The 20,419-nt window shown below is 48.5% G+C and overlaps 1 protein-coding gene across 7 annotated transcripts in view; it reads left to right on the top strand.

Moving 5' to 3' along the window:
- The window catches only part of LOC101680985 (protein FAM169B), an 87,233-nt gene extending 72,903 nt beyond the window's left edge, over positions 1-14,330 (top strand). For 4 of the 7 annotated variants that reach the window (XM_045070508.1, XM_013060105.2, XM_013060106.2 and 1 more), the window contains 4 exons: positions 1,594-1,776; positions 5,498-5,629; positions 10,100-10,188; positions 11,478-14,330. In XM_045070508.1, the coding sequence (XP_044926443.1) occupies positions 1,594-1,776; positions 5,498-5,629; positions 10,100-10,188; positions 11,478-11,663 (590 nt within the window). In that variant the 3' untranslated portion in view covers positions 11,664-14,330. Of the gene's footprint in view, positions 1-1,593; positions 1,777-5,497; positions 5,630-10,099; positions 10,189-10,858 lie in introns of all 7 variants that reach the window. The other 3 variants (XM_045070510.1, XM_045070509.1, XM_045070511.1) reach the window with 3 other exon arrangements.
- The last annotated feature ends 6,089 nt before the right edge of the window (positions 14,331-20,419 follow it).

Below are 20,419 nucleotides of genomic sequence, written 5' to 3'. Positions count from 1 at the left end.
TGAATGGAATTCATGTGAATGGAATTGTATTTTTATACATTGTATATTTATTTATTGTATTTATATGTATTGTATTTGTATTGTATTGTATTGTGTGTATTGTATTTTATTTAATTTTAAACCTTTTTAGCTTTGGAAGACTTTATCATTTGGGGAATGTTGTTGTCATCATCTGTAAAAGTTGGTAGTTACAGAATTCCAGCCCAGGTTTGTACTATCATTTCAAGAACACTGAAGGTGAAATTCAGATACTCTGTTGTTACCATCTTAAGTGAATTAGGTGGTATTGATCGTGAATTAGGTGGTATTGATTGCTGGCCACAGATTATTTATTTATTCATTCATTTTTCCACAAAACCAACCATTTAGTTCCCCATTCTTTTGATTGACAGTTTCCATGGGGGTTTAACCTATTCAGTAGGTGGCTCTGCTATTTGGGGGTGGCTTGATGTCTGCTTAGACCACAGGGGTGCCCAGGTCATGTTTCTCTCATGGTGACAGGCTAGTCCAGGTTTGTTCTTGGGGCAAATGGCAGAGATATGAGAGGGAACAGATACGCATTGGACCCTATGAGGCCAGACCCCATCTCTTGATGGCACGTGCTTCAGAACCACATGTGAAGGGATGTGGATACAGGAAGGGAGATAACTGTGGCCATTTTTGCAGTTAACTACAGCAGCATATGTCTCTGCAACACAGTCTGGCCAATTAGAATTGGAATCAATTTTTTTGTTTGGGAAATTACCCACCTTCTGAATCTTGGCGGGGATGAATGCCTCTTCTTCTGATAGGAACTGAATATGCTACATACTTCTTTTCCTGGACTCCAGTGCGTTTAGGGCACAGGCACCTGTGCAGTTTGGAAGTGAGAGAGATACTGTAGTAGGCTCCATGTAGCACTGATTTTCTGGTTAGGGTGATGACAGAGGTGACTGGTTGTGACTCTAAGTTCCCACTGCAGACACAGCAACCGTGCTGGTAACTGGGGCTGGTTGCAGTGAAGTGAAGTTCAGTTCAGGGTGCAAAAGTGGGAAGGGTGTCAGCTGTTGCTTCTCCTGCTTTGCTATAGCAAGGCCATTGATCTTGTAGGAGAAATACAGCTTAGTCTATTCAGGGTAAAGGTACTTCACCTTAATAAGACGCGAAGACTGCTTGCTAGAGTTACCAAAACAAGTCCATGCCCTAGAGATGTGTTGGGTGGGTCTCCCAGCCCCAATTCCCTGGGTTCATGGAGAACTTTGATGTCATCCAGATGCTCATCATTGGCTTCGAGTGTCTCCGTGACCCGCGTGCGGAGAGGGCAGCATCTGAGGGTCTTGGGCGCATGAATGGTGCATTCATCTGGGTTTGTTTTTCATTTCAGTACAATAGTCTGGTGGCTGTACTCCCAGTGATCAATCACATGTGGGCTGATCGGCCAGCTGGAGCCCTGGTGGTTTGGGAGGAACTGCTGTTTTGTCATAGGTTGTTTAGTTAGTGATGTGGGCCCTTCTTCCAGGTGGTACCAAGGACCTGGCTGTGCAAGCATTCCTTAGGGTCCTGGTGGCTTGGTGCAAGTCTGCGGCCAGTGCATATCAATTCCTTTCCCTACAGGCAGCTTGTGTGGTGATGGCACGGGTGCGTGCTACCTGCTGCCTGTCTTCGACACCGTGTTTGTCAGGAGGATGTACCGTCGCCAAGGCCTGGGCATGGCCATGCTGCAGGACTTCTGTGAGACGTTCCGAGAGGATGAAGCCCTGGGTGTCAGTTGGCCGATTTCTCCTGCTATGTACCAAGGTAAACCCACCTTGTATCAGGAGGAAGTGCTGAAGTAATGGTGATGGATAATGCATGTGCGTTCTAGGTGATTGTGGGAGAGGGAGGTTCCTTGGCACTCTCGGTGTCTGGGTTTTCTCTTCTTCCTTAGAACTCTCCCATTGCTTCTGCACAGATGAGGCTTTAGGCTGCATTACAGGGGGTGAGCCCTTCCCAGCCTGAGAAATAATTGGTTTTAGAGATAATAAAAAATAAGTTACATGACCTCAGAGAGAGGCAGAATTCAGAGAAGTTCACCTGTGCTGCTAACTGCTGCTGGCGCTCAGAGAGCCTTTGCTCCTTCACTTGAAGCTTAGAGCCCATGACTTTGTCCTTTCCCCTAGAAGCTGCAAAGGATCCCCAGGAGCTTCAGCTGGGAGGGCAGCTGGAGTGCAAAAAGCGAGCTCTGACAGCATGAGCTCCCAAGGGCCTCTGTAGCTCCTATTGCAGAAGATAGTCCCCTCTTCCATTCCTGACCTACTGAGTCCCTCTATTGGTCAGGGATCTCCAAAGAAACAGAACCGGTAGGATGTAGATATATAGAGAGAAGAGATTTATTATGAGGAATTTACTCTCATGGTGTAGAGACTGAGACTCCCAAGATCTGTGGCTGTTAGTAAACTGGAGACTCAGGAGAGCCAATGGTGTCCTAAGGGTCCAAATGCCCACAGGAGCCAGACCCAAGAAAAGTGAACAACAATATTTTGGTTCAAATCCAAAGGCAATAAAAGATCGATGTCCTTGGGGTGCCTGGGTGGCTCAGTTGGTTAAGCCACTGCTTTTGGCTCGGGTCATGGTCCCAGAGTCCCAGGACCGAGTCCCACATTGGGCTCCCAGCTCCACAGGGAGTCTGCTTCTCCCTCTGAACTTTTCCCCTCTCATGTTCTCTCTTCCTCAAATAAATAAATAAATAAATAAAATCTACATTTAAAAAAATTGATGTCTCAGCTCAACAGACAGGAGGAGTTCCCTCTTACTTGTGGGATGTCAGCCTTTTTGTTCCATACGCAGGCCTTCAACTGATTGGGTGAGGCCCACCCACATGAGGGACAACAATCTGCTTTACACAGTCTACTGATTCCAATGCCGATCTCATCCAAAACACCTTCACAGACACACCCAGAATAATGTAGACTAAATATCTGGGCACCCTTGGCTCAGTCAAGTTGAGACTTAAAATGAACTGTCTCAGTTCCTTTCCACATTCTGGAAGAGAAAGCTTTATATATATTTGTCAGAGGAAATGAAAAAAGCTCTGATGCTACACATCACATTCCAAGTCAGTAAGGGCAGCAGATTCTGATGGGTATTTCCCCAGGGTCCCTTGCACCCCACCCACCCCACATTGGGTTCTGTTTCACTTATTGTCAAAACCACAGGTGATTTTGAGCCCTCAGTATTGAGTTTCCAGTGCCACTATCATATAGGGACAACAAATAAGAGAGAAAAGGCAGGAAAGATAAGGACATTTCCGTTGCTCTGAAGTCCTAAGAAAAGCAGGTGAAACGTATTTCAAGTAGGTTTAGTCATTTCTTTGTATTTCCAAAGTCTTTGTCTATAATTAAACTCTGAAGATCCTTAAATTTCTGCAAAGAGTATTCCAGGCTTTCTGCACCGTGTTCCTCACTTTGAGGTGCTGGAAAGTTTCAGAACCTAGGCAACTGGTTCTCTGTCCACATACCTGTCCTTTTTGTCCCTCTCCTTATTTATTTATTTATTAAGATTTTATTTATTTGAGAGAGAGAGCACAAGTAGGAGGAGTGGCAGGCAGAGGGAGAGGGAGAAGTGGACTCTGCTGAGCAGGGAGTCAGACATGGGACTTGATCTCAGGACCCCGAGATCATGACCTGAGCTGAAGGTGTCTGCTTAACTGATAGAACCACCCAGGGGCCCCTCCCCCAGCCCTAATTTTGCTATGCCTCTGAGAGTTTTGTTTGAGTGCACTGGCCTCCCAGGGCAGCCACCCCAGGTTTCCCAGGGTAATAGCAGCTTCCGGGGGGAGGCTGCCGCAGGTACAGTGCTGCTAAGACCCTTGAAGGGTTCTGTGGATCTCTGTTCTCCCTTCTCTGTCTCTGCCTTGCAGAGAAAGAATATACGAAGGCTCTTATTCTGAAGCATGCTGCTTGTCTTAGGAGTTTCAGCTGCCTAGCCAAGGATGCTGGGGCCTCAGTCTTTTACAGCACGCCTGGCTGTGTCTGGGCATGTTGGTAAACCAGGTAGAATGTGGAGAAAGAAGCTGCTGGATGCTCAAGGCTGGGTACAGGTGCACTGACCACATCCTTCTCTGATTGGCCTTTATTGAGTACAGTCCTGCCCTTTGAATGGACAAGAGGGACTCCTGTCCACAGCCCTATGCTTTAGCACCCCTGGGCAGCTCTGTCTCTCTCTATGGTGTGAGGAATCTGTGGGCCCAAGAGAATATTCCTACCTGGGTCCAGATCACTTCTTCTAAGCCAGCTCAAGGTACTAGGACCCTAGGATTCCTGCCAGTGGTGCTCAGGGCCCAAGTAGACTCCACCCCTGGATCTGTGCATCTCAGGGTGGACCATGACACCAGTTTGCGTATCTTTAGATCCCAGGGGCAGCCATTGGTGGGATGTGGATGGAATGTGGGCATGGTGTCCACATTTGTATGCACAGGCCCCCTGTGGTGTATGTGTGTGGGGCAGGGGTAGGAGGAGAAGCAAGTGGGCTGCCTGCTGGGGGCCATCTCTCTTGGTGTTGCCACATTCTGGTGCAGAACTCCAAGGAGTCCAAGAAATTCTAAATTTGAAACTGGCTTTCCCTGTTGTTATGAAGTTATATTTGTCAAGATAGGAGAGCAGAACATTCTATCTAGCACTCTGCTAGCTCGGCTTACGCTTTCTGAATACTTAGTGTCAGGTTCTGGAGGTTTCCATCTGTGCTGTTGCCCTGGGCCGGGAAATATTAGGAGAGGGTCCAATGGTGTCCCCATGGGCACCTGAAGGACGAGGAGCAGCTTCCCATTTGGCAGGATTTGGGGCATTGCCCCGTGGAAAGTGCTCACCCTGTAAACGTGGACATAAAAACCTTGAGGTGACTCTGGAATCAAGGCATCCGTGGAGGATGTACTGGAAGGTTCTGTGGGAGAGGAGAGCTGGGAAGGTTCCGGCTGAGAAAGGATAGTGCCTAAGGAGAGGACAGTGTGGCATGGTGATGTTACAGGCTCAACTGGGTACCCCCAAGTCTTATGTTGAAGCTTTAGCTCCCCATGTGACTGTATTAGGAGGAGGGGCCATTAAAGAGGTGATTAAGTGAGGTCATGTGCATGAGGCCCTGATTCAGTAGAGTGGTAGGAAGAGGTCCTTATTTATGAGAGGGGCCTGGGCCACAGGTACAGAGGGAAGACCTCGTGAAGGCATAGAGACACGAAGGTCCACTGCAGAGGTGCGTCTTCCCACCTCTGGATGTGGGACTTCCCTCCCGGACTAGGAGACAGCCAGTCTGTTGTTGAAGCCCCCCACTCAGTGTGTGACCCTTTGTTATGGCGGCCTCAAGCTCAGATGGGGTGGGGGTGAACGTGGGAGCACGAGGTGAGACGGTTAAGGGGTAGTTTGCGCAGAGCAGGATCAGAGCACAGAGCCAGGGCAGGGTGGGCGGGGCCTCAACAGGAACCGGAAGTGTCTTCCCCTGAGGACAGAGAGGGGGCGGGCCTTCTTGGCTCACACGTGCGCATCCTCAGTCTGCAGGAAGTTCCTGTTGGCCCATCCAGAGGAGCGCGGACGCCTGTGGGAGGTGGAACCCCCGGGAGCCTGGGGCCAGCGGGGCAGCATCTGGCTGAAGGTTCGCCTGCAGCAGTCACCACCTCCAGACTGTGAGTCACAGTGAGCGCTGTGCGCTTGGAAGCACAGGTTAATGCTACCCATGAAGTCAGGCCCGTCCAGGTTGCAGGAACAGAGGAGGGAGGGAGACCAGAGTGGTGGCTTCTTGCCCTTGGCCCACCTTCCTTTCCCGAATGAATGACAGCTCCTAAACCTTGTGCGAGATCTCCCCCAATGTAGCTAAATCAGAAGCTCCCTGGGACGGAGGGGATCCCCGTGTATAACTAGAAGGGATCTCAGAAACCTAGAAGATGAGTGTGTGCACCCGGTTCAACCAGCTGGAAAGCCGCACGAGGGTTTGCTGTGACGAGCCAGCCTTCCACGCCCCCTCCCCTTTCCGCTCGTGGGAGATGACACGCGTGTGTAAGTGGTGGTGTTGCATAGACAGCATTCTGCAAAGGAGTACCTTGTCCTCTCTGTCCTTCTTACTGGCAGCATAGTAGGGTGCTGGGTGGCGATATTGTTTATTTGGGCAGCCCCGTTACAGACAGACACTGCCCTCTGTTTGGTGTGTTAGAGCTCCACGGTGTGTTGCCAGCGGGGTTTTGATGGAGGGTGTTTCCGAGCAATGAGAATAGGTAAAGGGAGGCAGTGGGTGGAAGACCAGACATACGGGTGTCGGGTTCTCCGAGGTGCTTTTTAACAGTACGTCTAACACCTCTCCCACGTGGAGCATGGATTGCACACTGCTGGTGGTTCTTAGCTCAGTGCTCAAGGTAAGGGGCCCTGGGGGCAGGCCTGGATCCACGCAGAGCGCGTTAGGTTGCAGGTACAATGTATGGGTGGGAGTTGCTGGAGGTTCTCACAGTTTAAGTTCACTGGCCAAAGGGAAAGCACTGGCTTTTCCTCCCTCCTGGGAAAGAAAGCTCTTGTCAGCATCAAATGCCATATACCAGGCTGGAGGTGGCTCATTAAGGGGCAGTGGGTAACTGATTTACCCTAGGTGGTGACAGGGAAGAGCGCCTTAGAGTTTATTGATGATAACAGTGATAGGTTTTGCTTTTATGGTGCCTTTCAGCTAGAAGGCTTAATGGATCTTTACAGATATTAATGGAGTGACCAGGCACCTGGGAAGGAGGCCATGGCAGGACTGTGACTGTGATCCTAATGAGGCGGTTAAGTGACTTGCCCTGTGGCATCCACAGCTAGATATGAAGGGGGAGCTGGCCTGGATCCCCATGCACTAAGCTGAACAGCCGAGCGGGTTTATCGAGGAGCTTCACAAATGAGCCTGCAGCTCCCACGTGGACAAGGCCTTTGTGTCTTAGACGTTGCAGTTCCTTGGCTGGGAATGAAGAAAAAAGTTTGCATATCAGAATGTGGAAATGATGTGGAAATTGCACAGGCCAGAGGGGGCTAGGCAGGGGGAGGACGTTTTCTCTTAATTGGGGAGATTGCTTTCCTCCGAAGAGAATTCCTCTGGGGGTTATTTCCAGAGCTGAGAGTTGGTGTGGTCTGGTCACAGGAAACTGAGCTGGAAGTCAGATGCCAGACTTGTCACTTTAACTCACTGTGAGATTTGCCAACTCTCTCTTTAAAACAGCAAATGAGGGAACTTTCACAGAGAATGTTCCAGAAGCATGCTTTGAGTCCTTTGAAGGAAGAAGGGTCATCATTATAATTAGGATATAATTAGATTACTTAAAACTATAATTTTTATAAAATTCAAAATTACGATCTTTTCATTGGCTGTATAAATCATGGCTAGTTCCCAGTTTCACCCACAACTTCTGTCTCCCCCAGGGCCAGCAGTCAGGATTTTAATTCACTCAGGAAGGTTTTCAGCCAGCCAGCTTCGTCTTGTAACAATTTTGTCAGCGCTGACATTTCGGGTTTTTTTCCGGGTTGGCGAGTGGGGCTGCATATGCAATCACAGACTAGCCCAGATGCTCTGCAGTTTCTCAGTTTCTAGTCTGTCTGCCTTCATGGAACTCTGTGAGTGTTAGCCCATTAGGTTTTCCCACAGGTCACCAGACAATGCAGGTTCTGGAATCTTCTCTTGCCTTGTAAATCTCACAGAGCCATTTAATTTAATTTTAGTTTTTAATCAGTGATTCTCAGAGTTGCTTTCTTAAATTGTCCTGTTTTTCAAGTTCTATCTTCCTTTATTTCTGGCTGTTATTTTGGAGGTTTCCTACAATTTCGTGTGGTGTAGAGATAGAACTGTAAGCAAAAAGCCCAATGGAGCCAATTGCTTTTTACGTTCTAAGTAAGGCATGGACATTTTACATGGTTCCAAAGGTAAGTTAACCTGTACTTCTTTCAAATGTTTCAAAATATATTTTTGAAGCAACGACCTTTATGAACTAGGTCTTTTAAAGTTTGCATGGATCTTGCCTGTTGATAACATCTGTGGATTTTAATGGCCCCGAAAATATTTACAGGGTTTTCAGAACTTTTGAGAGAAGGCGTTTGTGGGAAATGTTTTTCTTCCTACACTCAGTTACATATGAAGCCTTTGAAACTTGACCAATAGGATCATAATTCTATCTGGTATGACTTCTCAGCTTGCACATGCCTTAAGTTTCTTTACTGGAGGAGATGAAATTGAATGCTCCAGCAGTTGAAAGTTCCTTTACAAAAATGTGGCTGGAGACAGGAAGTAATTGCACACAGCTTTAAAAATAAATTTTTTCATTCTTTAGGTTATAGTTTTGCCTTCTTTCCAGGTGCGTTTTTTAATAGATCCAATTGTCATCCACAGGGGAAATAGATTTCCTCTATTTATATTTAATTTTTAATGCTAGAGTGTACACAAAAGGATGTGAAGTATTTGAGCTGGGAGGTGGGGTCTTTTTCTGAAAGTCTGAATCCTAGCAGACTGCAACTCTAACTTTATCTCAGCTTGTTCTGGTGAGTTGGGCATTATATAGTGCAATTTTATGGCGGTGAACTATGGTGGGAAGTGCTGAGAGCAGAACCACCATACTGGATGGGTTTTTCCTAATGCTGCTCTTTGAAAGGTCACGTGGCTCCCTCTAGTGGCCATTTTCATCTATTGCGTCCTGTATGGTCACTCATGGATGGTCCCTTACCTTGACCTACCTGTGTGGTTGCTTCTCAGATTCTCATCCTGACGCTTCCAAATTGGAGCATTCATTTTTAAAGATTATCGGACCTTTATTGGTTAGGGATAAAATACAAGTTAACATTTGGTAGTTTCTAGCATGCTTTAGTCCCTACCACATAAAAATGTAGTTTCACACACCAGAAAGTGTAGAAAATAATGGATTGTCTACTTCATTGCCTCATTCATTCATTCATGTATTTTCTCATTCATTCAGTGGGTTACTGTGATGGAGGATCTATCCATGACAGGCCTCTGGTAGAAGTAATAAGGATACAGTGGTGAATAAGGCTGGCTGTCTCTGAACTCATTTAGGAGCTTACATTTTTGCAAAGAGAAGTACGTGGGCATCCATTACTGCATTATATAGAAACTCCAAGACAGCACTAAAGCATGCGGGTATTTTTAAATACTTCTCACTCAGTTTTGCCAAACCAAAGTTGGCTAATTCATAAAGTCTGTAAATAAACTTTATAATTTATGTATATAGGTAACAACTAAATAATATATTCTTATTTGAAAAGTGTTTTTTTTTTTTAATTTAAAGATTTTATTTATTTATTTAATTGGCAGAGTGAGAGAGACAGGGAGAGAGGGAGAAGAAGGTTTCCTGCCAAGCAGGATGTGGGGCTGGATCCCAGGACCCTGGGATCATGACCTGAACTGAAGGCAGATATTTAATGACTGAGCCACCCAGGCGCCCCGTCTTTTTTTTTTTTCTTTTTAAAGTCAGTTCCATGCCCATCATGGAGCCCAGTGTGAGGCTTGAACTCAGGACCCTGAGATCAAGTCCTGAACTGAGATCAAGAGTCAGATGCCTAACTGACTGATCCCCTCAGGTGCCCTGCAAAATGTGTTTCATTTGCATTTTCAGCTCAAATGGGGAACCTATTATTTTTCTTTTTTCAAAGGATCTGAATGCCGTCTTAACACACACATACCTCCACATAGAGATTATGGGGTATAGGAAAGAACACAGTAGGATAAGAAAGTCATCCCTTTCTAAGTTGGGACTGATTTGGTAAGAGGGTTAGGGGAGCTGAATTAAAAAGTGTGATTATGGGCTCTCTTGTGAGTAAAAATTCCAGTGAGCACGGAGAAGGACCACGAGTAGCACTGGAGACGGACTCCATTTAATGTCTGAATAATGGAAGAAAAGATCGTATTCCAGCTAGGAACTGATTGAGTAGAACCATCCATTCCCGTCTCCCCAAACCTGGCAGGTTTCCCTGTCCTCTGGAGGGCACTGTAGCAGGTATCATATTGTAAGTCAAGAGGATGAGATTGGGGTCAGTGCTTTCAGCGGGGTCCCCGGTGTATTATTAATCTTCTGATTGTCCACTCCCTTGGAACTACCCCCGTTTGCTCATCCTGCTCTCTTGCTTGGGGAGGGCAGCTCACCCAGGAGATGCCAACGACGATATGAGCAGTCAAGGGCAGACTACTCCAGATGAGGGGCCCGGACACTCCGAAGAAGGCAAGAAGGTATGGTCGTGAATGTGTCATTCTAGGAACGGTTTTCCCAGCAATCATGTCGTGCTTGTTTAGGGGAGCTCTAAACCTGCAAGACATCTTCCTAATCACCTTGGCTTTGGGCTTCTCCATGGCAGTGGGTCGTTGATTCATACTCAGGGCTCTGTCCTGCGGTAGGTGGAGAGGCCTTTGTAATTAGACTTTTCACAGTCCTCTTCTCTAAGCTTGACAAGCTCTCATGAAGCCAGAACTGAACGGAGCACAGGGGAATCAGCTGTAACCTTGCATTGGTAAGGAAATATTGAAAAATCTGAATTTCACATTCTGCCATGGACCGGCATCTTTTAAGCAGAGCAAATGTGTGGACAAATGTCTTTCTTTCTGCCTCTGTCCCTCGAGCCCCGATGCTCGAAAATGGAATATGGCATTAGATTGTTGTAGAACTCAGAGTGGTGGGAGAAGAGAACTGGGAGTAAGGACAGAGACTCAGTATTAGTTCGTGGCCCATTATCTGTTGTTCAGTGTTTTATAAGATTTTGAAGTGCTGTGATTCCATTAAGGTTTTCCTGAAGCCAAGACAGACCCTCGCCCATACAAGGCAATTCTGGTAACATCCATTTTCTGCTACGGAAGGGTCTTTGTCTTGATGTCTGAAAAAGTTGTTAATAATTTTAAACTCCAGAACTTCCAGTTGCATCTTGTGAGCAATGCTGCTTATTTTGGAAAGGAGATGGTGCAGGGATAGAAGACTCAACATCAGAGGCATACGCTATCCCAGTAAGTGCTGCATTGCTTTAGAAAAGCTGGCAGAGGAGGGCTGTCCTTTTCCTTGGTTTGCAATGGAGAAAGGGGCTCATTGACAGCCTTTCCGGGCCACTGAAGCGAGAGTATTGTGCTTTGCCTCTTTGTTGGTCCCCAACTTCGCTCGTAAGCCTGGAAGGCCATTAGAGGAAGCAGGAGGTGTTCGGTGTGATGTCATGGCCATGGCCAGGAGTCCGGGGAAGTCCACAGACTCAGGCATAGAGTGCTACCTTTTAAAGTAGTGCTTCCTTGCTTTGCTCTTTCTCTGATCTCCATGGATGGGCTCTTCAGTTCCTGCCAGGAAATATATTCCCACCAGTAAAAAGGTCCTCAGAGCATCTGATGAACAAAATACGGGGTCCCTGGGGCTGGCTGGGGCTCTGGAGCCCGGCTCATCTGGCCTGAATCTGAGCACACAGCATGTGCGAGGGCCCAGCCAGGACACCGGAAGGCCCCTTATGGCAGCATCAGAAAGCTGTGTTGATTGTTTTCTGATTCAGGAGAGGACCCCTGGAGAACGGGAAGAGAGAAAGAGCGATCAAGACTGCGGAGTGGAAGAAACAGCAGCGGGGTGGCTTGGAGGAGCCTGTGGGGCCCAGCCGGCGGGGAAGGAGGCCAAGAGGACAGCGGTGGAGGCGGGGCTGGCCTGGGAATCCCAGCAGAAGCACCTGCGGCCCAGCTCCTGACTCCTGGGGGCAAACCCGAGCCTCTTCGAGGGGCCTGTCTGGGCTCTGGGGGGCATGGGCGTGATCGCTGCCTCCGTCACTCCGTGCTCGCACACCCAGCAGCTGGCCTCTGCCCTTGCTGCGTTGTCCTTTGAGGAGAAAGGGACGGCACAGACCCTGCCCACCTCAGGCTTGTTTTGTGGGCTCAGGTGATAGAAAGCCTGTAAAAGTGTTTTATTCCTCAAGCACAGAGATCTAATAAGCAGGTACATGCAGCCGTTTTCCTGGGCTCAGATCTCAGAAGTGTGTTTGTTAAACCTAATACAGTTTCTGTTACCTGGGGTGAATTGGTAGAGACTGTGCTAGAACCACGCGGATATGCCTCTTTCTTAAGCGCCAGCTCGAGAAGGGCTGCGCCTGTCCTGGTCTGCGCTGCAGAAATCTGTCTCAGGTTTACCCCTTCCCCCACAACCTGCTCTACCCCAGACGTTACTGTGAGACCACAGACACCAGACGGGTTTCTAGGGAGACTCGTTTTTTTTCCAGGGAAGCTTCAGCTGGAGCGGAAGCTCCCCGAGGATGGTGGCGGGGACTGCCTGGTGCACACCGTTTCTTAGCGCCTCGCCCACGTCTGGCTTAGTATACAGGAGGTGCTCAAGGTGGCCTCCAGGCGGACATCAGGATCTTAGCCGTCACCTCATTCATAGGGGAAGCCACTGGAGCAGATATAGTGCTGCTGGCCTTTAGACAGCGTTTGGTGCCATGAGGTCAAGGTGACTGTGCAGCTTAGTGTCCGCTGCCGCTGTGACATTGGCCTCTGCTGCCTGCACCCCCTGCACTTGGGGATTCGAAGCTGAGCCAAGGACCGTGCCCATAAGGCCCTGGTGAGGACAGGCCAGGCAGGCCTTCCACAGGGTCAGGGGCAGTGTGGGCTGCTTCCTGAGGCCTGGGGCCTGCGGCCTGCTCCCCGGAAGTTGCTGTTCTCTGCAGTTGGCCGAGTCTCACTGATGCTCAGTAGAATTCTTAACCTAACCAGCCTGGGTCAGCCCAGTCCCAGCCCCTACTTGCGGGTGAATGGAAGTCTGATGTCCTCACTGGGCACACCCCTCTGAGGCTGAGCACTGTGTGGAGCACCTGGGGCGCTGCCGACTGCTCCCATCTCGCGGCCGGCCTGCCTTGCCTTCTGTGTCCCGGCTGCCTGGGCTTTCTGTCTCAGACGCACCTGTGCTCTTGCTTCGGGTCAGCTCTCACACACTTGCTCTGCCCTGGGCGTGTGCCTTTCCCTCCGTCCCTCCACCTGTCCTCCCGTCTTTCTTCTCGTCCTCCTCCTCCTCTGTCTCTCCCTCCTTCCCCAACCCCACCTTTGTGCGCACGCACGCACACACACACACACACACACACACACGCAGCTCGTCAGTCAGGCTGACATCTAGTCTCAGCTTAGGTGTCCGTTCCTGACCACCTTCTCCTCCCCTTCCCATGTGACCTCAAAGAACTGGGCACTCAGCTCTGATTTCCATGAGCCACCCACAGGGTCATCCCTGGGCCGCCTCCGTTGCCCCGTGTGTCCTCAGTGCCCGTGTAGAGCCGGTCCTCAGTAACTGTGGGGAATGAATGGTAACAGATCACCCCGGGGGTCAGGGGTGACACCTTCCTTCTGTTCCTCTGTGGTTCGACCCTGGAGATGGATGGAGACCAGTTTCAGCTCTTTGGGGGTATAGTAAAGCCCCTCCTGGAGCCTGGGGTTGGAGAGGAGGCCACCAGCACCCCATGCTGACAAGGTACTGATGTTTCCCTGAGTGGTCAGAGGGCACACTGGATGGGACCTGTTACTTACTCACTCCTCCGTCTCTCTGTCCTTCCACCCATCTACCCAGCTGTCAGGCCGTCCCTCCATCATCTGCCCGCTTGTCTCTCCGTCCATCAGTCCACATTTGTCCATTCACCTGCCCATCCATTCATCTGATGGACTCAACTGTCCGTCTCTCCACATCTGTCCGTCCACCCCTCTGACCATCTTCCATTCATTTGTCCAACTACCCACCTGTCTTTCCATCCGTCCTGACATCTATCCATCCATCTGTCCGTCCGTCCGTCCATCCGTCCGTCCGTCCATCCATCCATCACATCCACCTACCTACATGTCTGTCCATCCATCTGCCCACATCGGCCCGTTTATTTCTCCTTCCATCCCTCTCTCCATCCATCCATCCTGATGTTCAATAAATATTCAGCATACTTGCTCAGGATTGATCTCTGTGCTGGGCACGGGGGTTATATACATACGTGAAAGGTGTTTACTGGACTCAAACTCTTCTCTCTGAAAGGTTCTCTTCTAGAGTGTTCTCCTGGAGTTGTTGTCTGTCTTTCACCCGTTAGAAAGAGGGAAGAGTCCAATGGAAAGAAGCAGAGTTTAGAGCTCCATAGGGAGACCTCATGAAGTCCCCCAGTGCATGTGGGCCCCTTGTGAAGGAGGCACAGACCATAAAAGTGGACTCTGCACCCAAGGGGTGCTCTACGGCAGACACGATCTTCAGTGTGTGACTCAGTGTCTTCTGTGAACTTGGCACTGCTCTGGGTGAATGGCTGGTGCTTTGTGTTTATATGGAAATGAACTGATGAAAATGTCTCAGGGGTTTAATGAAGTCACTGTTCAATAAAAGCATCCTCCCCAGGGAGAAGAACTAATGGCGTTGGTGTAGTTCATTTAAATATGCAAAGACAAACCCTGCAGAGTTAGAAGGAAACACTGAAGCTCCGAGTAACCCCCTCTCCAGCCAGTGACACAGTTGGGTTGGGTCTGGGGCCATGTGCAGCGTTCTTTTCCATGTGCTTGTGTGGGGAATGCCCGTAAAGCGTGTGTGTGCATGTGTGTTGTGTTGTTTTTGTTAAATCAGTAATTTACAAACCATAAAGTTAATTTCATTTGAAGTATACAATTCCATGGTTTTTAGTATATAAACAGAGTTGTACAATCAACACCACAATTCGTACCCCCAAAAGAAGCCCTGTACCTATCAGTAGTCTCTCCCTTTACACCCACCCTCAGCCCAAGGCAACCACAAACCTACTTTCCCCCTGTATAGATTTGTCCTGGACATGTCCTACAAGTCGAATTATACTATGTGTGGTCATTTCCATCTGGGTTCTTTCACTTGGCATAATGTTTTTTAAGGATGTGTGTATTTATTTACTTATTTAATTCATTCATTCATTTGAGAGAGAGACACAGAGATAGAGCACAAGCAGGGGGAGAGGCAGAAGGAGAGGGAGAAGCAGACTCCCTGCTGAGCTGGGAGCCAACCACGGGGCTTGATCCCAAGACCTGGAGATCATGACCTGAGCCAAAGGCAGGCTTTAACTATCTGAGCCACCCAGGTGCCCCTTTTAAAAAACATTTTTTATTGGGGCACCTGGGGGGCTCAGTGGGTTAAGCCTCCTCTGCCTTCAGCTCAGGTCATGATCTCAGGGTCCTGGGATCGAGTCCCGCATCAAGCTCTCTGCTCAGCGGTGAGCCTGCTTCCTCCTCTCTCTGCCTGCCTCTGCCTACTTGTGAGCTCTCTCTGTGTCAAATAAATAAATAAAATCTTTAAAAAAACACATTTTTTATTCATGAGAAGTAGAAAGTTGGGGAGGAGCAGAGGGACAGGTCAGTTCTGTGCTGAGCATGGAGCTCAACATGGGCTTGATCTCGGGACCCTGAGATGATGACCTGAGCCAAAACCTAGAGTTGGATGCTTAACTGATGGAGCCACCCACACACCCTTGTCATGTTTTTAAGGTTCATTCACATTGTAGATTATATCAGTTCTTTGTTTTTTAAAATTTAAATTCAATTAATTGACATACAGGCTATTATTAGTTTCCATGGTGCAGTTTAGTGATTCATCAGTTGTGTGTAACACCCAGCGCTCATTCCGTCACGTGCCCTCCTTAACGCCCATCACCCAGTTACCCCATTCACCCCCCCACCTCCCCGCCAGCAACCCTGGGTTTGTTTCCTGTAGTTAAGAGTCTCTGATGGTGGGGCGCCTGGGGGCTCAGTGGGTTAAAGCCTCTGTCTTCGGCTCAGGTCATGATCTCAGGGTCCTGGGATGGAGCCCCTCATCGGGCTCTCTGCTTGGCAGGGAGCCTGCTTCCTCCTCTCTCTCTGCCTGCCTCTCTGCCTACTTGTGATCTTTGTCTGTCAAATAAATAAAACCTTAAAAAAAAAAAGTCTCTTATGGTTTGTTTCCATCTCTGATTTCATCTTATTTTATTTTCCCCTCTTTTTATAGCTGAATAATACTCCAGTGTAGGGATATATACCGCATTTTGCTCACTTACCTTTTTATCAATTAATGGGGTTTAATTTTTTAAATGAACTTTTAAATTTAATTTAAATGGATTTTTTATTTCTTTTTCTTTTTCTTTAAATATTTTTATTTATTTATTTAGCAGACAGAGATCACAAGCAGGCAGAGAGGCAGGAAGAGAGAGAGAGAGAGGGGTAAGCAGGCTCCCCACCAAGCAGAGAGCCCGACATGGGGCTTGACCAAAGGACCCCAGGATCATGACCCGAGCTGAAGGCAGAGGCTTTAATCCACTGAGCCACCCAGTTGCCATGAAGACTTTTTATTTTTTAAAAAGGTTTATTTATGTATTTTAGAGAGTGTGAGTGAGCAAGCTTGGGGAGGGGCCGAGGCAGAGGGAGAGAGAATCCACAGCAGACTCCCCGTCGAGCACAGAGCCTGACATGGGGCTCTGTCTCACGACCCTGAGATCATGATCTGAGCCAAAATCAAGAGTCAGTTGCTTCACCGACTGAGCCCTCCAGGCGTCTCCTATTAGTGGGCTTTTAGATTGATGTCTTGGCATTATCAGCAATACTGCTGTGAATGTTCGGGCACACGTCTTTATGTGGACGTATTTAGTTCTCTTGGGTATATACCCGAGATGGAATTTCTGGGGCATAGGGTGACTCTGCGTTTAACTTTTTGAGGAACTGCCAAATTCTCTTTTGAAGTGATGACACCGTTTTCCGTTCCGTCCAGCAGTGCACGAGGGTTCCACTGTCTCCTGACCCCAGCCAGTGCTTGATGCTCTTTGTCTTTTTGCCGAGCCGCCATCCCAGTGCCAGAAAGCTCGTTTCTCCTTGTGGTTTTCATGTGTACTTCCCTGACGGCTGATGACGTCTGCTGGCTCTTTTCATTCTTCATTGGGTTGTTGTATTATTGAGTTGTAACAGTTCTTTGTATATTTCAGAACCAAGTCTCTGATCGCATGTATCGTCCAAGTCTCTGATCGCATGTATCGTTCGCAGATAATTTCTCCTGTTCCCCTCCCCAATGTGTCTTCACATTCTTGATGGTGTCCTTTAAAGTGCAGCAATTTGAATTCTTGATGCACGGTTTATCTACTTTTCTTTGGTGGCTTGTGCATTTGGTGTGGAAGTAATAATGATTGTGTCTTATAAATGCTGTCCATCTAAAGGGCGTTATTAGGGAGAAAGTTGTTTGATTATACAATGATAACAGAAAAATCTACAAAGCAGTCAATACTTCGAAGAAAGCCATCTCAGGATCCCAGGCCCATGTCCTGTGAGAGGTTCAGTGCCTTGTACATCGCTGCACGCCAAACTTACCATATGATCCAGAAATTTACTTCTGGGTACATAGCCAAGAGAACTGAAGAACTGTGGCCACAAAAACTCACACACAGGTGTTTAAAGCAGCATAAAATTGATAACAGCCAAACTGAAATCAGACTTAAAGCCTGATAAAGGGATAAACAAAATGTACTATATCCATACAACGGAATAGTATTTAGCTATAAAAATGCTGGGATCGAGTCCCACATCGGGCTCCTTGCTTGGCGGGGAGCCTGCTTCTCCCTCTGCCTCTGCCTGCCACTCTGTCTGCCTGTGCTTGCTCTCACTTCTTTCTCTATGACAAATAAATAAAAATAAAAAATCTTTAAAAATGAATGAAGTACTAATATGTGCTACACCATGGAAAACCCACTTAGCATAATGTGGGAAAAACCAGATATAAGACGGGCAGAGGATGTTGGGAGTCTGTGGTCCTGCAAAAGCTTGCCTTATGGATTTGGGGTCTGGCAGTGGTGATGGACTTCACTGTTGCCTACTGGGGCCTCAGACAGATTTCCTTTCAGGGACTGGGGTTTTAGGCATTCTTAGCATCAGATATTTTGTTCAGGAAGGCTTTCAGAACATGTCCTTTGGGATGAGGAAGAAAGAAATCAACTGGTCAGCTACTTGCGGAAACCTTAGGGACCCAACAGATTATGAAACAATTTCTAAAACCCCCATTTTCTGCAAGAAACATTCTAAAAGTTGATTTTGATTTAGTTCTCTTTCTAGGGAGAGATGGTCAGCATCTGGAAGTTTTGATGTTAGGTGTCTAAGGTTTCCATGTTGAGAAGCCATGAAATTCCTTGGCCACCTTCCTCTCCCCCCTCCACCTCCACCATTTTACACAGGGCACAATATGTCACCGTGGCCAAGCAAGAAAAAAGAGCTGGAAACCACAGCAATGCCCACAGAGGGTCTGCAAGTCCAGCACCCAACCAAGCATCCTGTCATTCGCAGCATCAGATGAGACCTTCTCAGAAAGCGGAATTTCCTGTAAGAAAAATCCTCCAAATGGCCCATCAACTGAAAGACTTCCCTGAATGTGTTCCTCAGGCTTTCTAGAAGGTCACCTCTCCAGCAGTGACTCTTGGCAGTGTGCAGGTGAGCTCTAGAGCTTGCAGACTCTCGGGGCTGTCATTGCCCCCGACTGGTGGCACCTGCTCACTGGTGGGCAGCTCATGGAGGTTGTGTGAGGTGTGCACTGAGCAGATGGCTCCTTTGGTCTTAGCGGACTCTGTTCAAACTTCATGGGATTAGAAGTCATGTCCTTGGGTGGAGTGTGGTGCAGTCTTCCTGGCTCAGTATGATTTGCAAGAATAGGCTTGGTTGGTTATTATTCCTTCTTGGTTCTACACTTGCTTGATTTGGGGAATGTTTGCTGGATTCTCGGAGTACCAACAACAGGTAAAAAGCATGTCATTGAATATATATGGATATATATATATACACATATATATATGTATATATATATATATACACACACACACATATACACACACACATATAAATGTGTATATTATATTTGTAAAGTAACTTCAGAAAATTTGTATAAATTAGGGCACCTGGGTGGCTCCGTTGGTTAAGCATCTGCCTTTGGCTCAGGTCATGATCCCGGGGTCCTGGGATTCAGCCCCACATCGGGCTCCCTGCCCAGCGGGGACTCTTCTTCACCCTCCCCTCCTGCCTTCCCCCCTGCTTGTCCTCTCTTTCTCTCTAAAATAAATAAGATCTTTTCTTTTAAAAAGAAAAAAAATTGGGGGCTCCTGGGTAGCTCAATTGTTAAGCATCTGCCTTTGGCTCAGGTCATGATCCCAGGGTCCTGGGATCGAGCCCCACATCAGGCTGCCTGCTCTGTAGGAGGCCTGCTTCTCCCTCTCCCACTCCCCTTGCTTGTGTTCCCTCTCTCGCTGTGTCTCTCTCTGTTGAATAAATCAAATCTTAAAAAAAAAAAAGAAATCTGTATAAATAAAATCCACACAAACTACACAAGGAAACGCTTTAAGGAACGTACTTAAAAGTAACCCTGTAGGTGGAACTGGGGCCGTTTGCGGCCTCCCTCGGTGAGCATTCATTTCTGGGGCTGGCTGGGACAGGGGCCTTGGCAAGGAGGGGACATCACCTCTTGGCCTGGATCTGTCCTGCCTACACTGGCTTCAGCTCACGTGTACAGTTGTCCTTTCAGCGTCTCTGGTCTCAGGGACCCAACCACGTGACCACGAAGGGCCGCACTGGTGGCCCTCGACACCTGGACTCTGGCCCTGCAGCCCCACTGGCATCCTCTGGTGCTTTGCCTGGTCCCTGTCGGGAGGTGAAGCCGAAACCTGCGATGGCCTCACAACCCATGACTTGCTGCTCCTGGCCACAAGGGAAATCTTTTACTTTCCATTGGGGACATAGTGGCTTTGACATGGGGTAAGCTCAGGCGTCCACATGATGCTTGCATAACCCGGGACTCAGGCTGCTCTTTAGGGCCTTTCCTTCTCTGGGAACTCCAGGCTGGGATGCCACTTCAGAGCGAGCCTGAGAGGTCAGGCCTTGAGGAGACCTGGGTGAAGACCTTGAAGTGCTGTTGACCAAGCACTTGTTTTGTACTGGCCCAGTTCCTACACGAGGAGCGTTCAAGGAGCCCCGGGGAGGGTGTATAGCTCTGAGGCTGGGGCGGGGCTCGTAGGACGACCCAGCGGAGACCACACCAGTGCTTGGGGCTCCCTACTGCCCTGACTGGTGAGACCATCCTTCTGCATTTACTGGAGATATCACCGTGTGCCTAGAGCTGAGGTCCGTCCATCATAGGGCCCGGGGAGTGCTCTGGGGAGGACTCAGCCCTGGATGGCAACATTAGAACTTGATTTTCCTCTTAATCTATGTCTGCAGCCCCCATTCCAGCTGGTGGTAGAACAAGGGTGATCTCAATCTCGGTTTGCAGAGAGCACGCCCCCTCTCCTTCTGGGCCGTTTTCGGAGAATACCTGAGGCGACCACACGATGGCAGCCTTGCACAAACCAAAGCCTGCTTCGCCAAGCACTGCAGCCCTAAGCCAGGTGTCCCAGGGCAGTGGACACCCGCCGGCTTTCCTGCAGAAACCAAAGAGGCCCGGCCTGGCTGTTGGTGGGGAGGGGTGTCTTTAGTTATCATTGGGAACACT

This window comes from Mustela putorius, unplaced genomic scaffold (genome assembly GCF_011764305.1).
Source record: "Mustela putorius furo isolate JIRA1106 unplaced genomic scaffold, ASM1176430v1.1 tig00003972_pilon_pilon_pilon, whole genome shotgun sequence".
In the NCBI taxonomy this organism is placed as follows: domain Eukaryota; kingdom Metazoa; phylum Chordata; class Mammalia; order Carnivora; family Mustelidae; genus Mustela; species Mustela putorius.
The sequence above is the reverse complement of the archived record's forward strand: the minus strand, read 5'-3'. Positions and strand labels throughout refer to the sequence as shown.